General features: G+C 39.8%; 1 protein-coding gene across 6 annotated transcripts in view; it reads right to left on the bottom strand.

The window, feature by feature from the left end:
* Positions 1–659: 659 nt before the first annotated feature.
* IFT122 (intraflagellar transport 122) overlaps positions 660–15,352 on the bottom strand; it is a 49,068-nt gene continuing 34,375 nt past the window's right edge. For 3 of the 6 annotated variants that reach the window (XM_073351250.2, XM_073351251.2, XM_073351252.2), the window contains 10 exons: positions 11,500–11,602; positions 10,109–10,249; positions 8,951–9,048; positions 8,259–8,359; positions 6,816–6,981; positions 5,682–5,793; positions 4,959–5,087; positions 3,889–3,968; positions 2,006–2,170; positions 660–1,251 (listed from right to left, as the gene is read on the bottom strand). In XM_073351250.2, the coding sequence (XP_073207351.1) occupies positions 1,162–1,251; positions 2,006–2,170; positions 3,889–3,968; positions 4,959–5,087; positions 5,682–5,793; positions 6,816–6,981; positions 8,259–8,359; positions 8,951–9,048; positions 10,109–10,249; positions 11,500–11,602 (1,185 nt within the window). In that variant the 3' untranslated portion in view covers positions 660–1,161. Of the gene's footprint in view, positions 1,252–2,005; positions 2,171–3,888; positions 3,969–4,958; positions 5,088–5,681; positions 5,794–6,815; positions 6,982–8,258; positions 8,360–8,950; positions 9,049–10,108; positions 10,250–11,499; positions 11,603–15,352 lie in introns of those variants that run through there. The other 3 variants (XR_012159779.2, XR_012159780.2, XR_012159781.2) reach the window with 3 other exon arrangements.

The following is a 15,352-nucleotide window of genomic DNA, read 5'->3' as shown; positions in this document are numbered from 1 at the left end:
TCGGGCTTTAGCCTTTCCCCCAGGATGGGCCAGCTAGCCTGGATTAAAATTAAAATCAGCACCATACTTGGGCCCGAGGTTGTGTGTTTAAATGGAAGCCAGGTTAGGAACAACACCTGAGCAAGAGCCAGAGTTAATTTTGCAGCGAAGACAAGCCCATAATGTACCTGTTCTGTGGCTAAATAGGGGCCAGCCTTTACCTTCCATGCCTGTCAAGCTGGCACATTTCATGAACCCTCCAATATATTCATTACACCTGATGAATCGGTTTCATGAACCCTCCAATATATTCATTACACCTGATGAATGGCTTTTATTTTTTCACTAGGAAAAAAGGTGAGTTTTTAATACACATTGGCTAACACATACTAAAATCCCAGCAGACATGGTGACTTGATTTGAAATGTGTTAGCTGGTCTATGTAAAACCTGGTGGGGAGGTTAGGGTTTACCTTGACCAGTTGACACATATTAAAACTACAACTTGCTTTGTCCACACTAGGGTTTTAATCATGTGTTCATTAACGTGTGAGTCAATATGTGTAAGAGCTCCTAAATGTAATGCTATTCTCTGCCAAAACGATATAAAAGGTACATTCCCATTGGGAAATTCCATTTCAGAGAAAGACTGCAGCAAATGCTCAAAAGAAAATAAAACACTGATGCAAAAACTTCCCCTTTTTATTTCAAGTTCTGTCAACAACCAAGTACATATTAAGGACCAAATTCAGCCCTGGCATAAAGAGGGGCAAAATCAATGAGGTCAACTGAATTATCTCAAGGCTGAATCTCACCCTAAAACATTCCTATCGAATCTGTGGCACACTGGCAGGTTGCCATGATAAACATAGGACACTTGAAAGTAAAACTGGAATTTTCCTTAAAAATATATATGTACATTTTTTTCCCATTTGGCTCTGTGGTTATATACAAAACAAAGAGCAATAAATAGAAATTCTGTAATTACATTGCTCATAAAAATAAAATTTCATTTGGATAGGACACAACGTGACATTTAACAGTTTCTCTTTTTCCACTGCTTATGAAACATACACAGAGTGAGAAAATATATGTAACAACATAACCAAACTGTTAAGAAAGCTTGATTAGTTTGCAATGCATTTCACTGTGATAGCAGAAAGATCTCTTGGATGGATCTTTTTCACTGGTTTGACTCATCAATTCTTCTCCGACAGTATGGACAACAGTTATGCTGGAGCACCAGGAGCTCATAATCCTCTGAATGAAACATCTGTGAATTAGGAACAGATTTAGGCGTTATCTATTACACTGTTACTGGCTCACATCTAGGAAAAGGAAACTGAGATGGAATGGTTTTGCTAGGGCTCAGAATACCTGATGCTACTGTTACAACAGAGTTCATGTTTCCACAATAACAAGTAATTTACAGCTGTTTGTAACAGCTATAATTTGGAATATAAGAGCAAATATTTCATTAAAGAAGTGTGGAGGCTATGGAAGTCAGTTCACCCAACCAGTGAAACCCAACTGCTCTGTGAGAAAGGAGGGTGGACTTTAGGATGCTTTCTCTGCTTCCACATAACCAAAAATATCCAAACTATTGAATATTTTGAAGAAAACATACCTGCAGTGGGGGAACTACAAAGAAAAAAAATCATTTTACTTGCTGAATGCCCCCACTAAACCAGGCTATAAGGTTAGAAAGGCAGAGAAAAAAAATCAATGTTTCCCTTCTTTTAGTTCACTTTAGGACTTCTTGAGTGGCTACAATTCTTGCCATCACTGTGCAGTCCCCAAATACTTCATTCTACAAATTCAGTTACCACAAGCTATTCTGAAGCCAGCCCTTCTGGCAAGGCCTATCCTCTCTGTATATAGCACAGGGCATTTTGCTCTCTTTATTTACTATTCAGGACTTCAGAAGGTATGTATCGAGGGTTAGAAATTAAAGTATCAGGGTCATTTCAATTAGCTTCTCATTAGGAATGAGTTTTCAAAGACCCCAATGAAAACATTACTTATACCTGAAAGCATGTTGGACACATGGTAATGGAAGCGTCTGGTAGCAAGGACCGGAAGTATTGCCACTGTAATGGCTTTGGCCAGCGTTTAATCAGGACATCCCTCCGGCTCATTGACCGGAGAACTGCACGATTCACTATCACAGGAACAAATTCTGAGCCTCCTTGCTGCAGCATTTAAAAAAGAATGAAGCTTAACAATTGCAAAGTGTTTTAAAGATGACAAAGAGCGGAGTGTTATTACTCAGTAGAAAGTGCTAACACAGAATAGGCATGGATTCTGCTCCCACTGAAGTCAATGGCAGTTTTCTCACTGTCCTCAGTGGGAGTAAGCAAGATGTGAGTAAAGGTATTTTCACTGTGCTTCACTCATTCCCATCAACACAATTTTTTATTTAAAAGGAAAAAAAAGCCATTTACAAAAACTTCCCTGAAAATGTCTATTCTTAACTGCACCCACCCAGACCCTGAGCTATCTAGAGGACAGTCCCCCTGCCGCTTGCTGGAACACCAGACTCCAGATGGACTCACCCCTGCCCCAGCCATCTAAAACTGGGGTATAAAGAAACTCCTTGGAGGAGTCCACCAGAAACTCAAGCTGAGCAGGGACATTATGCACAAATATGACATCAAAGCCCCACTGCTGTCTACAGCTTTTTCTCCAGACATTCTCTCCCATGCTGACTGGCTGTTTGCTCCAGCTCTATTGAGTTTCTTTGCCTCATGCCACCTACTCTTAATACTGCTCCCTCTTCTCCTTTCCGCATTCCTCTTATCCCTGTCCCTCTACCTCCCCTCTCTGCAACGTCTCTTCTCCCTTCATTTGCCTCATCTCAATCTCTTCCCAACAAATGCCCATCCAAATAAATAATGAGGAAATAAAAATATTGTGGAACTAACATGGTATTTGCAAACTATCACACTGATCATCTGCTCGTATGTTATATTCTTTCCCCTGCATCTTTCATCTGTCTGGTCTGTTTAGACCAAAAGCTCTTCAAGGCAGGAACTATCTATTACTTACATTTGTAAAAACATGTAACACAATGGAATCCTGATGTTGTTTAGGGCTCCCCAGGCACTAATATAATACAAATAATAACAGCAATAATACCACCAGGCCTTGTTTAACAATCTTGGCCAGCTGATGTTCTCTGTTACATCAGTGTAAATTCAGAGTAACTATAGTTATCAGATTTACACTACAGTAACATGGACTGCCTATATATGAATATCCTGCACATTTTATACCCTGGATGTCTTGCTTAGAGGCTCTCTCTTGGGCATGTTTATATCTGGGTGTTATGTACACCCGCTACTATGAAAAAAAGTAAAGGGCTGTTCAAACTAACTTCGGAGTTTGATTTTTTAAATCACGTCACATAAAACTACAGTATGCAGAAAACATCATAATTTTTAAATGTGTTTCTGCAGTGAGTGGGTGGGTAGGCATCCCAGGAGACTATTTTTCCATTGATGATGATGAGGCCAGAGAGAGACAGTTTACTTAAAAAAGACATTCAGATAGAATAAGTGGTTCTCCAGGTTTTTCTTTTCTGTGGACTAATCACTTTGTATGAGAAAGATACCATTCTCCTCAACTGCTGCTCCTAGCCTCCCAGTTACCCACTTTCCTCCATTTCTTGCGGGGGTCTGCAGAACACTGTAACACTTTGTAAAGGAGTTGGAGAGGCTGTGGTCTGTTGAGACCTGCTACTAATCGGTAAATGGTCACAAGGAAGGAACTGTGGGATGCCAGCTCAGAAGGAGATATGATAGCATGGAAAGAACATTTGCAGGTAGAGTCACCCTGGGTTTGCTTTCTCCTCAACAATCTTCAGCCTCAAGAGCAGCAACATTTGAAAACCCAAATGAGGTATCCTCACCTCAAAACTCAATTTTGCTGTAAAGGGATCATCCTCTTCGATAATGTCTGTGTTGTCATCAAATCTCAGCCTCTGTGCTCCTAGAGAGGTTTGTTATGGAAGAAACAAGGACACCCACAAAATCAAATCCTCTTATCTTAGCACTCATAGGACTTGTCTTATGGCTTAGTAGTAGGGCTCTCACTCCTTGCTCCACCCAACGCCCATCATGTCAGGCAGGCTGGGAGTACTCAGATACCCCTGGAGTAATCCCTAGATTATATGAGACAGAGCTGCAGAAGAAACTTACTCTTCCCCAGGAAGAATGGAGTGCCACGCCTCACTAAATAGCAATTGCTGTGGAACAGCAGAGCTTAAAACCACCAAGTTACTAGCAGTAACTAAACTACATAAATGCATGTGACCTTAGTAGTACCCTCATCCTCCATTCCCCTACCCTCCTATAAACATCTAACACCTCACTTTAGGCAACCTATTTTAAAGGCACAGACCATGTCTCTGAGGCATAGACCATGTCGTCTTGTGTATTTGTATTGTATCTACTACTATCAGGCCCCAACTACAATTGGCACCATTGTGTGCCACAGCAATATAGGATTCTACAAAATAAACGACAGGCTTCAAAGGGAGCCCAATACAGTTCTTCCTCAGCAAGAAAGATAGAACACTGTGATACAAGAGGAGAATAATGGATAGCCCTCCCATCCTTTATAGAAAGTAAAAAAGTTACTTGAAAATAAGTAAACAGTATTATTTTTAACCTAACAATATTTGACAAGGTTATGAAACTGATTTTTCTAAAAGAAAACCTTCTAAAATTACCAGGATTGGTTAATATACCCATACTTTTTTAGTTGAAACAGCAACTGAAAAAGAAATATGCAATGGAATTGTACCCACTTATGTCAGCAACGAATCTGTCCCCTAGTCATAAGAGAGAAGCAGATTAAAATGCAACAAAAGCATAACAAATCCAAAAATACCCAACAACCCACAACAAAAAACTCTGTCTTCCAAACTGCCACTCTTTCCCTAAGAAAACCAGAGTGTGTTCTGGATTGAAAGGATACCATCACTTGCCATCTCTTGCCATTTATCCTCTCTCTTATTTAACCTTGGTGCTTCCAGATCAATAAGAGCTACAGCTTCTTCATCAGTGATCCCTTCTTCCAAATAGAACTCCACCAGATGCAATACTTCTAAAGGACACGTAGAAAAGGAGAGAGCAGTTACCTGCAAGAACTCAGAATATCTCTAGCAGGCTTTGCCTAAGTCTTTTAAAGATATATGTGTCCTCAGATCTCTACAGTGGCATTATTCAACTTAATATATCATGTCCAGAAAATAAAGCTTCTTAAAGGATGGGTTAATAAAGTGCCTCATATCTTCCTGGTGCCTCACCACAAAGTAATGCATTCAATACTGCCAGGGCATCAGAAGCAAACCAGTGGCTATTTTGCAGCAAAAAAAATCTCTCATAGTCTTGGACACCAGAAACTGTTCTATTCAGAAAGGGACTAATTGCCTAGAAAACTGGTGCTCTCCTCCACCAATAAAATGCATCATCTCTGGAGTGGGATGTGGCACTAATTCAGTGCCAGCAACACTAAAGAAAAAGATTTATTTCCCCAAGTGACATTACACAGGAAATGTTAGGGTGGCTGAATTTATTGGGCACCAACCTACTGATTAAATATTGATAGTGTACAATTAACACCAACTAGCTGAGCCTTTGGAGAAAGCACAGACTTATCTGCATGGAAAGTAAAACCAATTTTTATATTCCAACGCACCGTAAGATGAAGCAGAGAAGACGAAGGGCTGTCTGCAGTTAATGCACACATTCCCCAGATTATTTAGCAAGGGGTTGTTGGTGGAGCACCTATAACACAAGGGTACAAGCTCCTGCAAAGACAGACACACACAAAGCAGCGTAATTGCAAACAGACCATTCTGAACACAGAGTCTGATTAGGACACACTGCACTGCTCCAGTTTGACACCAACAGAGTTCACAGAGCAGCAAAAAACTGGAGTATAACAATGGTGAAATCAAGCCTTTTAACTTTTGCAAATATTTTTTCCTTCTCTCAATAAAACTGCAAGTTTTCCCATTAAAAATAGATGTTTTACCACTCTTCTGATGCACTTTTGTTTGCTTCTGCTGCAGCAGAGTCCTGGGCCACATACACAATGCCAAAAGTATGACTAAAAGTTACTGAAGCAATTCTTTTTGCTCAGAAGTTCGATCAAATTTAGGTCCTTTGATTCATGCATTTCTGTTTTTTCTAAACTGCACAATTATCTTAGGCAGCTCTATGGATTTCAATGGTCTTACTGTGTTTACATTATTGCAGATGGCAAGAAGCATGTTCATTTGCAGTTAAGCATTTTCACAGTACAATTTGTTTTAGTGAGCACCCCATCAAAAACAGTTTTATAGAACACTGCGGTCACACCTCAGCTAAAGAAAAAAAAGAAGGTTTTAAAGCAAGATTTGAGGAAGGAAAGCCATTCAAAGGGTTGGAGAGAGGAACTCTAGTAGATGGGGCAAGCACAAGTGACCTCCAACTGTAGACAGACATAGAGAAAGACCCAAGTAAGCACTCTGAGGAGTAAGTGCATATGGAATTGAGGGATGATGAAGCTTGAAGGAACAGAGAGAGTAGCCAGGGAAATAGGGGGATATGAGATCAGAGAGTGAAGAAGGAACTTGTCCATACAGACAGGTCTCATTTTCATTAGGAATGAAGAGGGAGAGAAAGTCTGACATGGCGAATAATGGTGAGAGGATTTTTGTTTCCTGCAGAAATGTAATTACTGCAAATCTGTGCATAATCCATTGTAAGCATCTTTGTGTGTATGACAAAGTAGCCTCTCGTATCAGGTCAAATACTAATAACTCAAATAATATACATCAGAACTTACTTCACTGTCATGGAATGGCTTGGATCGAATTGTCAGGCTGCCCAGCTCAATTGATTTTTGAAATCTAGCTGGGATCTGCAGTCCCTGCAACTTGTCATAGGCATGACGGGCCAATTTATATGCACCCAGAGCTTTACTCTGCTTTGCTAGTGCAAATAATGTATTGCTATAATCAAATTAAGGAACAAACGTATATGTAGCATTCAGGAAAAACCACAGTTACTTTTAATCAGTTACTTTTATGCACTGAAGCACAACAAATGCCAATACTTTAAAAGGCCTTAACTAAAGAAATCTGTTCACATAAATGTGTTTACATAAACAAAATGTGAGCGGACTGCTAAAATACCAGAGCGAGTGATTTTTAGAGAGATAAGGAACTGGCCTGTGGATAACAAAGCTTCAGTTAATATTCTGACCCCACCAACACTAATGCTTGTAAGGACCATCCCACAAACCGATAATCTGAAACATCAGAATCCTGTTGGCACCATGTGGATATTTCAGATCCCATGGCACTTTTTCAGGATCTTGCTTCCATGTCTTATACCAAAATGTCACCTCCCCCTTATTTAGTGTGCACCCCAGGGGGTAACAAATAAGCAGAGATGTATGGATTAAACACTCTAAATTCTAAGCACTTTGGGGACAATAATACTATTCTACATAGTTTACAGATGAGGAAAGAGAGGCACAGAGAAAGAAAATGACTTATCCAAGGTTACAAAGCAAGCAAATGGAAAAGACAGAAGTGGAACACAGGTGTCCTGACTCCCACTTAACTGCCTTATTCACTGAACTGCCCTGACTTCTTTTAATTGCTATTGTCCAGTGCAGAAACAGATATGTTTCAGTGGGACTCATATGTCGTTTGTGGAGGACTTTGAAGAGATGCAGCAAATAAATTTGTTAATGAAGCCATGAAAAAATTGGTCTTGTACATGGCACACAGCTACATCAGACCTGAAAATGAGAATGAGAATCTACCATTTAGAAACACACAGCTACATTAGTCTGAGGAGAATCAGAATCTAACATTTAGAAGCAATCACATTCAGAGTTTCTTTCCCAATGCCTTTCAACTTGTGGCTCCTGCACTGTCAATATTTACAGCCACACATTGTGTTTGGAGACTTGCATCTTGGAAGGCACTCCTCTTACAAAGGTGAGCAACATGTTTGATAGTTTATGATAACCTCTTCTAATGTATGCACGTATGGCTAGATGTGCCTAAGTGTGTGATAATTCTGAGGTGTAGATCATCATCTCAGGGATTAAAGACAGCCCCACATTTATTTTATCTAACAGAGGAACAGCATGGGAACCCCTAAAACCAGGAACAAGAATACCCTAATAGTAAGACTATGCATCACTGATTGGTGCCAAGGATTCCCTTCAATTCATATGATAATTTTTGAATTTTGCTTTGCATTGCAAGGATACACTTTAGAGATGCCCAGCGGAGTCTCCTTGGTTAGGCTGTGAAGTAAAAACCTGGAAATATTGAAGAGTGTTTCAGGCAAATGGAAACTGAAGGGCTCTTCCTGTGGTAAAAAGAACATTAAAAAATTTCTAAGCTAGAAAAGGAACACTTCATATCACTAAGCATCAAATTACTTCCGTCATCTCAGACACTACACTGTGCTTTTCACACAGTCACAACAATGGGAGAAATGGAGAAAAGACAACAATTGGATTTTGCATGCCCCTCTCTCCAAAGCTCATCTTTGCCACTGAAGAAAAAAGGAAAGGGAGAGAAAGCACTTAAAGGATAATCCTGTCCCAACCTCCTCCGTAGGAGTAATGGGCCCAGAACACAGTGGAATCAGTATGCAGATGGGGTGGTGAAAGAAAGCCTTCAAGTCCACATCCACTGTGTGCTGCAGAGCATCTCTCTGCAGAGGCTCTTTCTGTGTCACAGAAAGGTAGTTTGAGGGGTGGAATGGCAGTACATTCAGTACGGTATAACACAGGGCAAAAAAAACCCCGAAACCAAAATTAGATCATTGCAGTGACACCAGCATCCATTCAGTATTTACTTTACAAGTAATTAATTGTTCCTAATTATTCCTGAATTATTTGCAGAAAATGTACCAGCTAAGCAAACAATACAACTGCTAGTGAAAATATCTTACAGTGTATCTGTGAATAGAGTGATAGACATGATAAAGTTCTGCCAAGTGCTGGAAGTGGTGAAACTTCTGTAACATTTCAGTCTTCTGCTGTTCGTTCTCTGTGGGAGGGAAAGTAATTACACCTCTGGTCATTCTATACTAAAACACAAGAGTATTACTCAGCTAGAAAGATCACAATACAACATGGTTGCAGCGTTACCACTTCCAATAGATTAATATACCTGACCAAGTGTGCTACAAAATATGGATTATATAATTTTGCCATTTTATGTGCAACTTTCTTCTTTAACATAAAGCACATTAAGATGCACGATGGTATGGCAAGTGGTTTTAACACAGCCAGAGGTTAATGGCTTAGTTAGAGGTGGAACATATTAGCCTTCCACCACTAGAAACCTGATCCACATCTTTTGAGGTTAAAGTAAAATGAGTTTAATTTCATTCCTTTTATCCACATTAATGTACTACTAAACAATAAAACCATTTGCAGTGTCTGTACAGCGTATGAAGGGCTATAGATCAGCACTATCATGCATTAGCAAAACTGTGATGCTTTCTGAAAGTCCAAGTAAACTATATCCACTGGATCACTCTTGTCCACACAGTGCAAGGCAACAGACCATCAATCTCTTGTTTCCATCAACACTCATCTACACCTCATCTTCACCTCTCCTCCAGTGCAACTGATTTAGAAGCAGAGAACTAATGAACACTAACTTTCTTCTTTGGCTGGCTAAAATAATTCATGAAGTGTCTCCCCAGTTAATCTCATCCACATTTAAATATTAGGAGTAGACTACACTATAAGATCATGTTTTATTATTATTTAGCCCTCCAGTCATCACTTTATCCCAGGTGTGAGGCGCAGAAAAGGGGCTAGGGGATATATTGTGGAATTAGGAGACATGGATGTGACCCCACCTTGATTTAAAAATTAGACTTATCTTGGATTTTTATAAGCACACAGACTAGAGAGATAGAATTACGATATAATGTTGAATTACAATACAGTGCAGTATATAGTATTAGTATAGCAGATTAGTATATAGCACAATTAGTGAGCGAGCAAGAGGTTTTAATCAAGCCGTCACGGTTCATTCAATGTTTATATGCATGCATGAGCAGGTAACAAATTTGAACTTGCTTGTGTTTACTTACCTTGGGCTATATCTAAACACTGCATGGAGAGCATCCAGTAATAATATGCTGCATCATTAAATCGGCTTTCTACCACAGCATTGTGAGTTAGCTGTTCCAGCACTTTTACGGCCTCACTCTGTCTGCCAGCCTTGTGGAATGCTACAAAGGAGACCAAAGCAAAGAAGATTTTACAGTGTGATTATATCAATTAACTGATATTTTTTAAAAATAACAACAGGATATTCATCAAAGCTGGAACAGGATGAAAAGGACTACACTGGTATTTTTCTATTTTTGAAAGTAGTGACTAATGGAAAATAGAAGTATCTGCAAGTACTTTTTGGCTTTTGTATTGTGTCAGGACATGATGTAGGAAATACAACTACCATGTACATAAGTAGCGCGAGGCTAGTTACTTTTAAAAAAAAATTTGGACAGAGCAAAATCATCATCCTGATGATCAGACATTTGTGAACAGGGGAAACTGCTGAACACTATGGGATCAAGTCAAAATTCAAACCTTCTAAGGCCTGGTCTACAGCTAAAAATTAGATCAATCTAGCCGTTCAGGGCTGTGAAAAATTTTACACCCTGTGTGATGTAGTTAGGACAACCTAACTCCCCCCCGTAGGTCGAAGAATTCTTCCATCAAACTAGCTACCACCTTTCGGAGAGGTGGATTAACTACACTCATGGAAAAACCTCTTCCATAGATGTAGAAAGTGTCTCCACTACAGCAGCACACCTGCAGCACAGTAGCTGTACCACTGTAGCCACTAAAGTACAGACATAACCTCAGGTAATATTTCAAGGCAGCACTCTTACAATGCTTAACACTATAGTATCAAAGAATCTAAAGAGGCAGAAAACCCCACAGTATATACTATTTATTAACAGGGTTTCTTTACATTGGCTCCTGTGCAGCAACTGAAGTTCAGTCCTGAATTCCCACTTGGTAAATGTATATTTTACAAATACTACATGCCGATAATATTTTATGATATAAATCCATAAGAAGCAAGGAATTTCATAAGCAAGACTGATGCTCCTTCTTGTATGAACTACATACTACCTACATTCAAGGGCAGGGCTCATGCCTTCTTTTGGTGTTTGTTCTATACTCAAGCACAAACTGGGAAAGAAAATCCAGAATTATAGCCTTTTTTATAGATGCTATTGTTTTGTTAAGTTTGTTATATTTCTTACCAAATAATAAGACCTCTCTGACAATCAGAATACAACCTCCTGTGATCAGCAAGAACATACGTATTCTCCAGTTATCTCACCCTTTAAAAGGTTTGTATTCTACAGATTGACAGTTCTCCAGGGCAGAGATTTTATCTTCAGCATTTGGAAAATGCTTAGCAAATTTTGCACGCTACCAGCATATAACTCATGTACAGTCCTACCTTTTTGGGCCTCTTCAAATCTATCATTCTCTGCCAACCACTGAGCATAAGGGACATAGACATCATCTTTAAATTCAGGATGCTTTTCACTCAAAGCAAAGGCCTAAGGTACAGAATAAATTCATTAATAAAATATTGCATGGTTTAAGTGAGTTCTGAATAGTGCATGAGATAAATCCTTTTGTTTAAATAAAATTCACAATACAAATATCATTTATACAGAAGGATGAAAATTCCAACCAGTATTTTCTCCAGGAAACTCAAAATTAATGTATTTTAAAAGAAAGGCAATCAATCAACAGCTGTGAAGAAGAAGCTATACTTAGTAACAGTCCAGCTTCTGAACTACAGAAACCTGTGGAAAACCTGAAAACAATCAATTATTTAGGGGATGGAGTGGGTTTCACAGAACAATACAATGTATTGCTTTTTTAGAAAATATATTCAATAAAAATAAGTATTGACATGTGCACTGAACAATCAGACTATGCATAACAATTTCAAAAGCACCTATGTGACTTAAGCGTCTAAGTCCCACTGAGCGTTTCAATGGGACTTAAGCACCTACATTTCTGAGGATAAAATTTTCAAAAGCACCTAACAGCCTAGCATATACGTCATGTTAAAAACAAACAAACCCATAACCAAAAACAAGACTGCCAGTACAAACCATGGCCCCCAATTCTGCAATGCATATGTGTAAGTAGACCCCTGTAACCAAGTGCTGTCCTAATGAAGTCAGCTGGGCTTTCCTAAATATAAATCTGATTATAGGATCAAAAGTCCACACCAGGAAAGTGTAAATTCACCAGATCCAGAGTATACAGAGGAAATTTCAGTGAAACGTCACTTTCAGAATTACTAAAACAACACAGCCCAAAATAATAATCCACATTGTGAAAATTTTAGTTAAAAAGGACATCCTTTAAAAATTGGAAGTCAAATCATACTGCGAAAAATAGACAGGAGCATACACTCTGCCAAGCCAAGTGTGAAAGTTTAATTAGGCAGACCAAAAAAGAATCCAAAGAGCAACTAGCAAAAGACAGAAAACTAATTGCGAAAAAACATTTTAAGTATGTCAGAATCAGGAACTCTGCCAAACAATCAGTGGGGCCAAACTTAAGTGTTAAAGAAGCACTTAAGGAAGACAAGGCCATTTTGGAGAAGATAAATGAATTCTTTGCATTGGTCTTCACAGCAGAGGATGAGAGATTCCCATACCTGAGCCACTCTTCTTAGTTAACAAATCTGAGGAACAGTCCCAGATTGAGGTGTCAATAGAGCTGGTTTTGAAACAAACTGATAAAGTAAACAGTAATAAGTCATCAGGACAAGATGGTATTCACCCAAGATTTCTGAAGGAACTCAAATATGAAACTGCAGAATTACTACAGTGGCACCTCAGAGTTACGGACACCTCGAGGTAGCTATGCAGCTTCCTTCCCTGGCCTGGGCAACCTTGTGTCCCCCTCCTGGCTAGGGTAGAGGGGGTGAAAATAGCACGTCCCCCTCCCAGCGGGGCATGTGTGTGTTTTGAAAACAGTGCCCCGCCCCAGCGGGGGCAGGGGTTTGAAAACAGCACCCTGGCTTACAGGAAAGCAGCACAGACCTCAGTGCTGCTCCTGCTCTGGCTGCCTTGGGTGAACAGCAAGGGCTCACAGCTTTGCCTGCTAATCTCAGCATCTTCACTTCCTAGCTGTACGTGGGTGCCCCGCACGAGGTGGAGTAGGGGTGGGGACAGGCAGCCCAGATGTGCCTACATTTAAGATGCAATACAGGCACAGTACAGTGTTTGCCTTTTTTTGGGGGGGGGGTCTCTGCTGCTGCCTGATTGGTTACTTCCAGTTTCACATGGTGTCCGGTTGATCAGTCAGTCCATGACTCTGGTGTTTGTATTTTTGAGGTTCTACTGTAACTGTGGTACATAACCTGTTGCTTAAATCAGCCTCTGTACCAAATGACTGGAGGATAGCTACTGTAACGCTGATTTTTAAAAAACACGACAGAGGCTATCTGGGCAATTACAGGCCAGTAAGCATAACTTCAGTACCAGGCAAATTGGTTGAAACTACAGTAAAGAACAGAATCAGACATACAGATGAACATAATATGTTGGAGAAGAGTCAACACCGCTTTTGTAAAAGGAAATCATGCCTCACCAATCTTTTATAATTCTTTGAGGGGCTCAACAAACATGTGGACAAGGGTGATCCAGTGGATACAGTTACTTGGACTTTCAGAAAGCTTTTGACAATGTTCTTTACCAAAGGCTCTCAAGCAAAGTAAGCAGTCATGAGATAAAAGGGAAGGTCTTTTAGTAATTGGTCAAAAGATAGGAAACAAAGGGTAGAAATAAATGGTCAGTTTTCACAATGAAGAGAGGTAAACAGCAGGGTCACCTAGGGATCTGTACTGGGACCAGTGCTGTTCAACATATTCATAAATGATCTGGAAAAAGGGGGTAAATAGTGAGTTGGGAAAGCTTGCAGATAATACAAAATTACTCAAAATAGTTAAGTCCAAAGCTGACTGAGAAGAGTTACAAAGGGATCTCACAAAACTGCGTAACTGGGGGCACCAAAATGGCAGATGAAATTCAGTGCTGATAAGTGCAAAGCAATGCACACTGGAAAACATAATCCCAACTATACATACAAAATGATAGGGTCTGAATTAGCTGCTACCACTCAAGAAAGAGATCTTGGAGTCATCGTGGATGGTTCTCTGAAAAATCTGCTCAATGTGCAGCGACAGTCTAAAAAAGCTAACAATGTGATGAACCAACAGGAACGGGATAGATAATAAGACAGAAAATATCATAATGCCACTATATAAATCCATGGCGTGCCAAACCTTGAAATACTTCATGCAGATTGGGTCACCCCATCTCATAAAAGATATTAGAATTGGAGAAAGTATAGATAAGGGCAACAAAAACAGGTAAGAGTATGGAACAGCTTCCACATGAGGAGAGATTAAAAGGACTGGGTCTGTTCATCTTAGAAAAGAGATGACTAAGGGGGATATGACAGAGGTCTATACAATCATGAATGGTGTGGAGAAAGTGAATAATAGGCAAAGAAATTAATAGGCAGCAGGTTAAACAACAAAACACAAGAAATTACTTCTTTACACAATGCACAGTCAACCTGTAGAACTCATCGCCAGGGGATGTTGGGAAGGCCAAAAGTATAACTGGGTTCAAAAAAGAATTAGATACATTCATGGAGGATAGATCCATCAATGGCTAGTAGCCGAGATGGACAGGGATGCAACCACATGCTCTGGGTGCCCCTAAGCCTCTGACTGCCAGAAGCTTGGACTGGATGACAGAGGTGGATAATTCGATAATTGCCCTGTTCTGTTCATTTCCTCTGAAGCATCTGGCACTGGCCACTCAGAATACTGGGCTAGCTGGACCACTGGTCTGTCCCAGTATGGCCATTCTTATGTTCTCATGTTAAAAATTTCATTATTCTCCTTGACCTGTCATGCATTTGTCTCACAATTTTGTGTCATGTAGAGCGTATCACATTTACAAAACAGACATATGCTTAAATATTAGTCAAAAATACCCAGAGACACCCTCATCAGTAGGGAAGTATTAGTCTCATCCTGATTTTACAGACGAAAAAAAAAAAAAAAGAGTGAAGCACAAAGGATTTAAGCCTACATTTTCCAAGAGTGGCGAATAATTTTTGGTGCCCAACTTGATACTTACAGTCTGATTTTCAAAGGCACTGAGCATCCACAACTCCAGCTGAAGCCAGTGATAGCAGTGGGTGCTCAGCAATTCTGAAAATCGAGCCAAAAGACTCTCAACCAGGACATCCAGAAATAGAGACCACTT

This window comes from Lepidochelys kempii, chromosome 7 (genome assembly GCF_965140285.1).
Source record: "Lepidochelys kempii isolate rLepKem1 chromosome 7, rLepKem1.hap1, whole genome shotgun sequence".
Classification (NCBI taxonomy): Eukaryota; Metazoa; Chordata; order Testudines; family Cheloniidae; genus Lepidochelys; species Lepidochelys kempii.
Note: the sequence above shows the minus strand (reverse complement) of the source record. Positions and strands in the feature narration are given on the sequence as shown.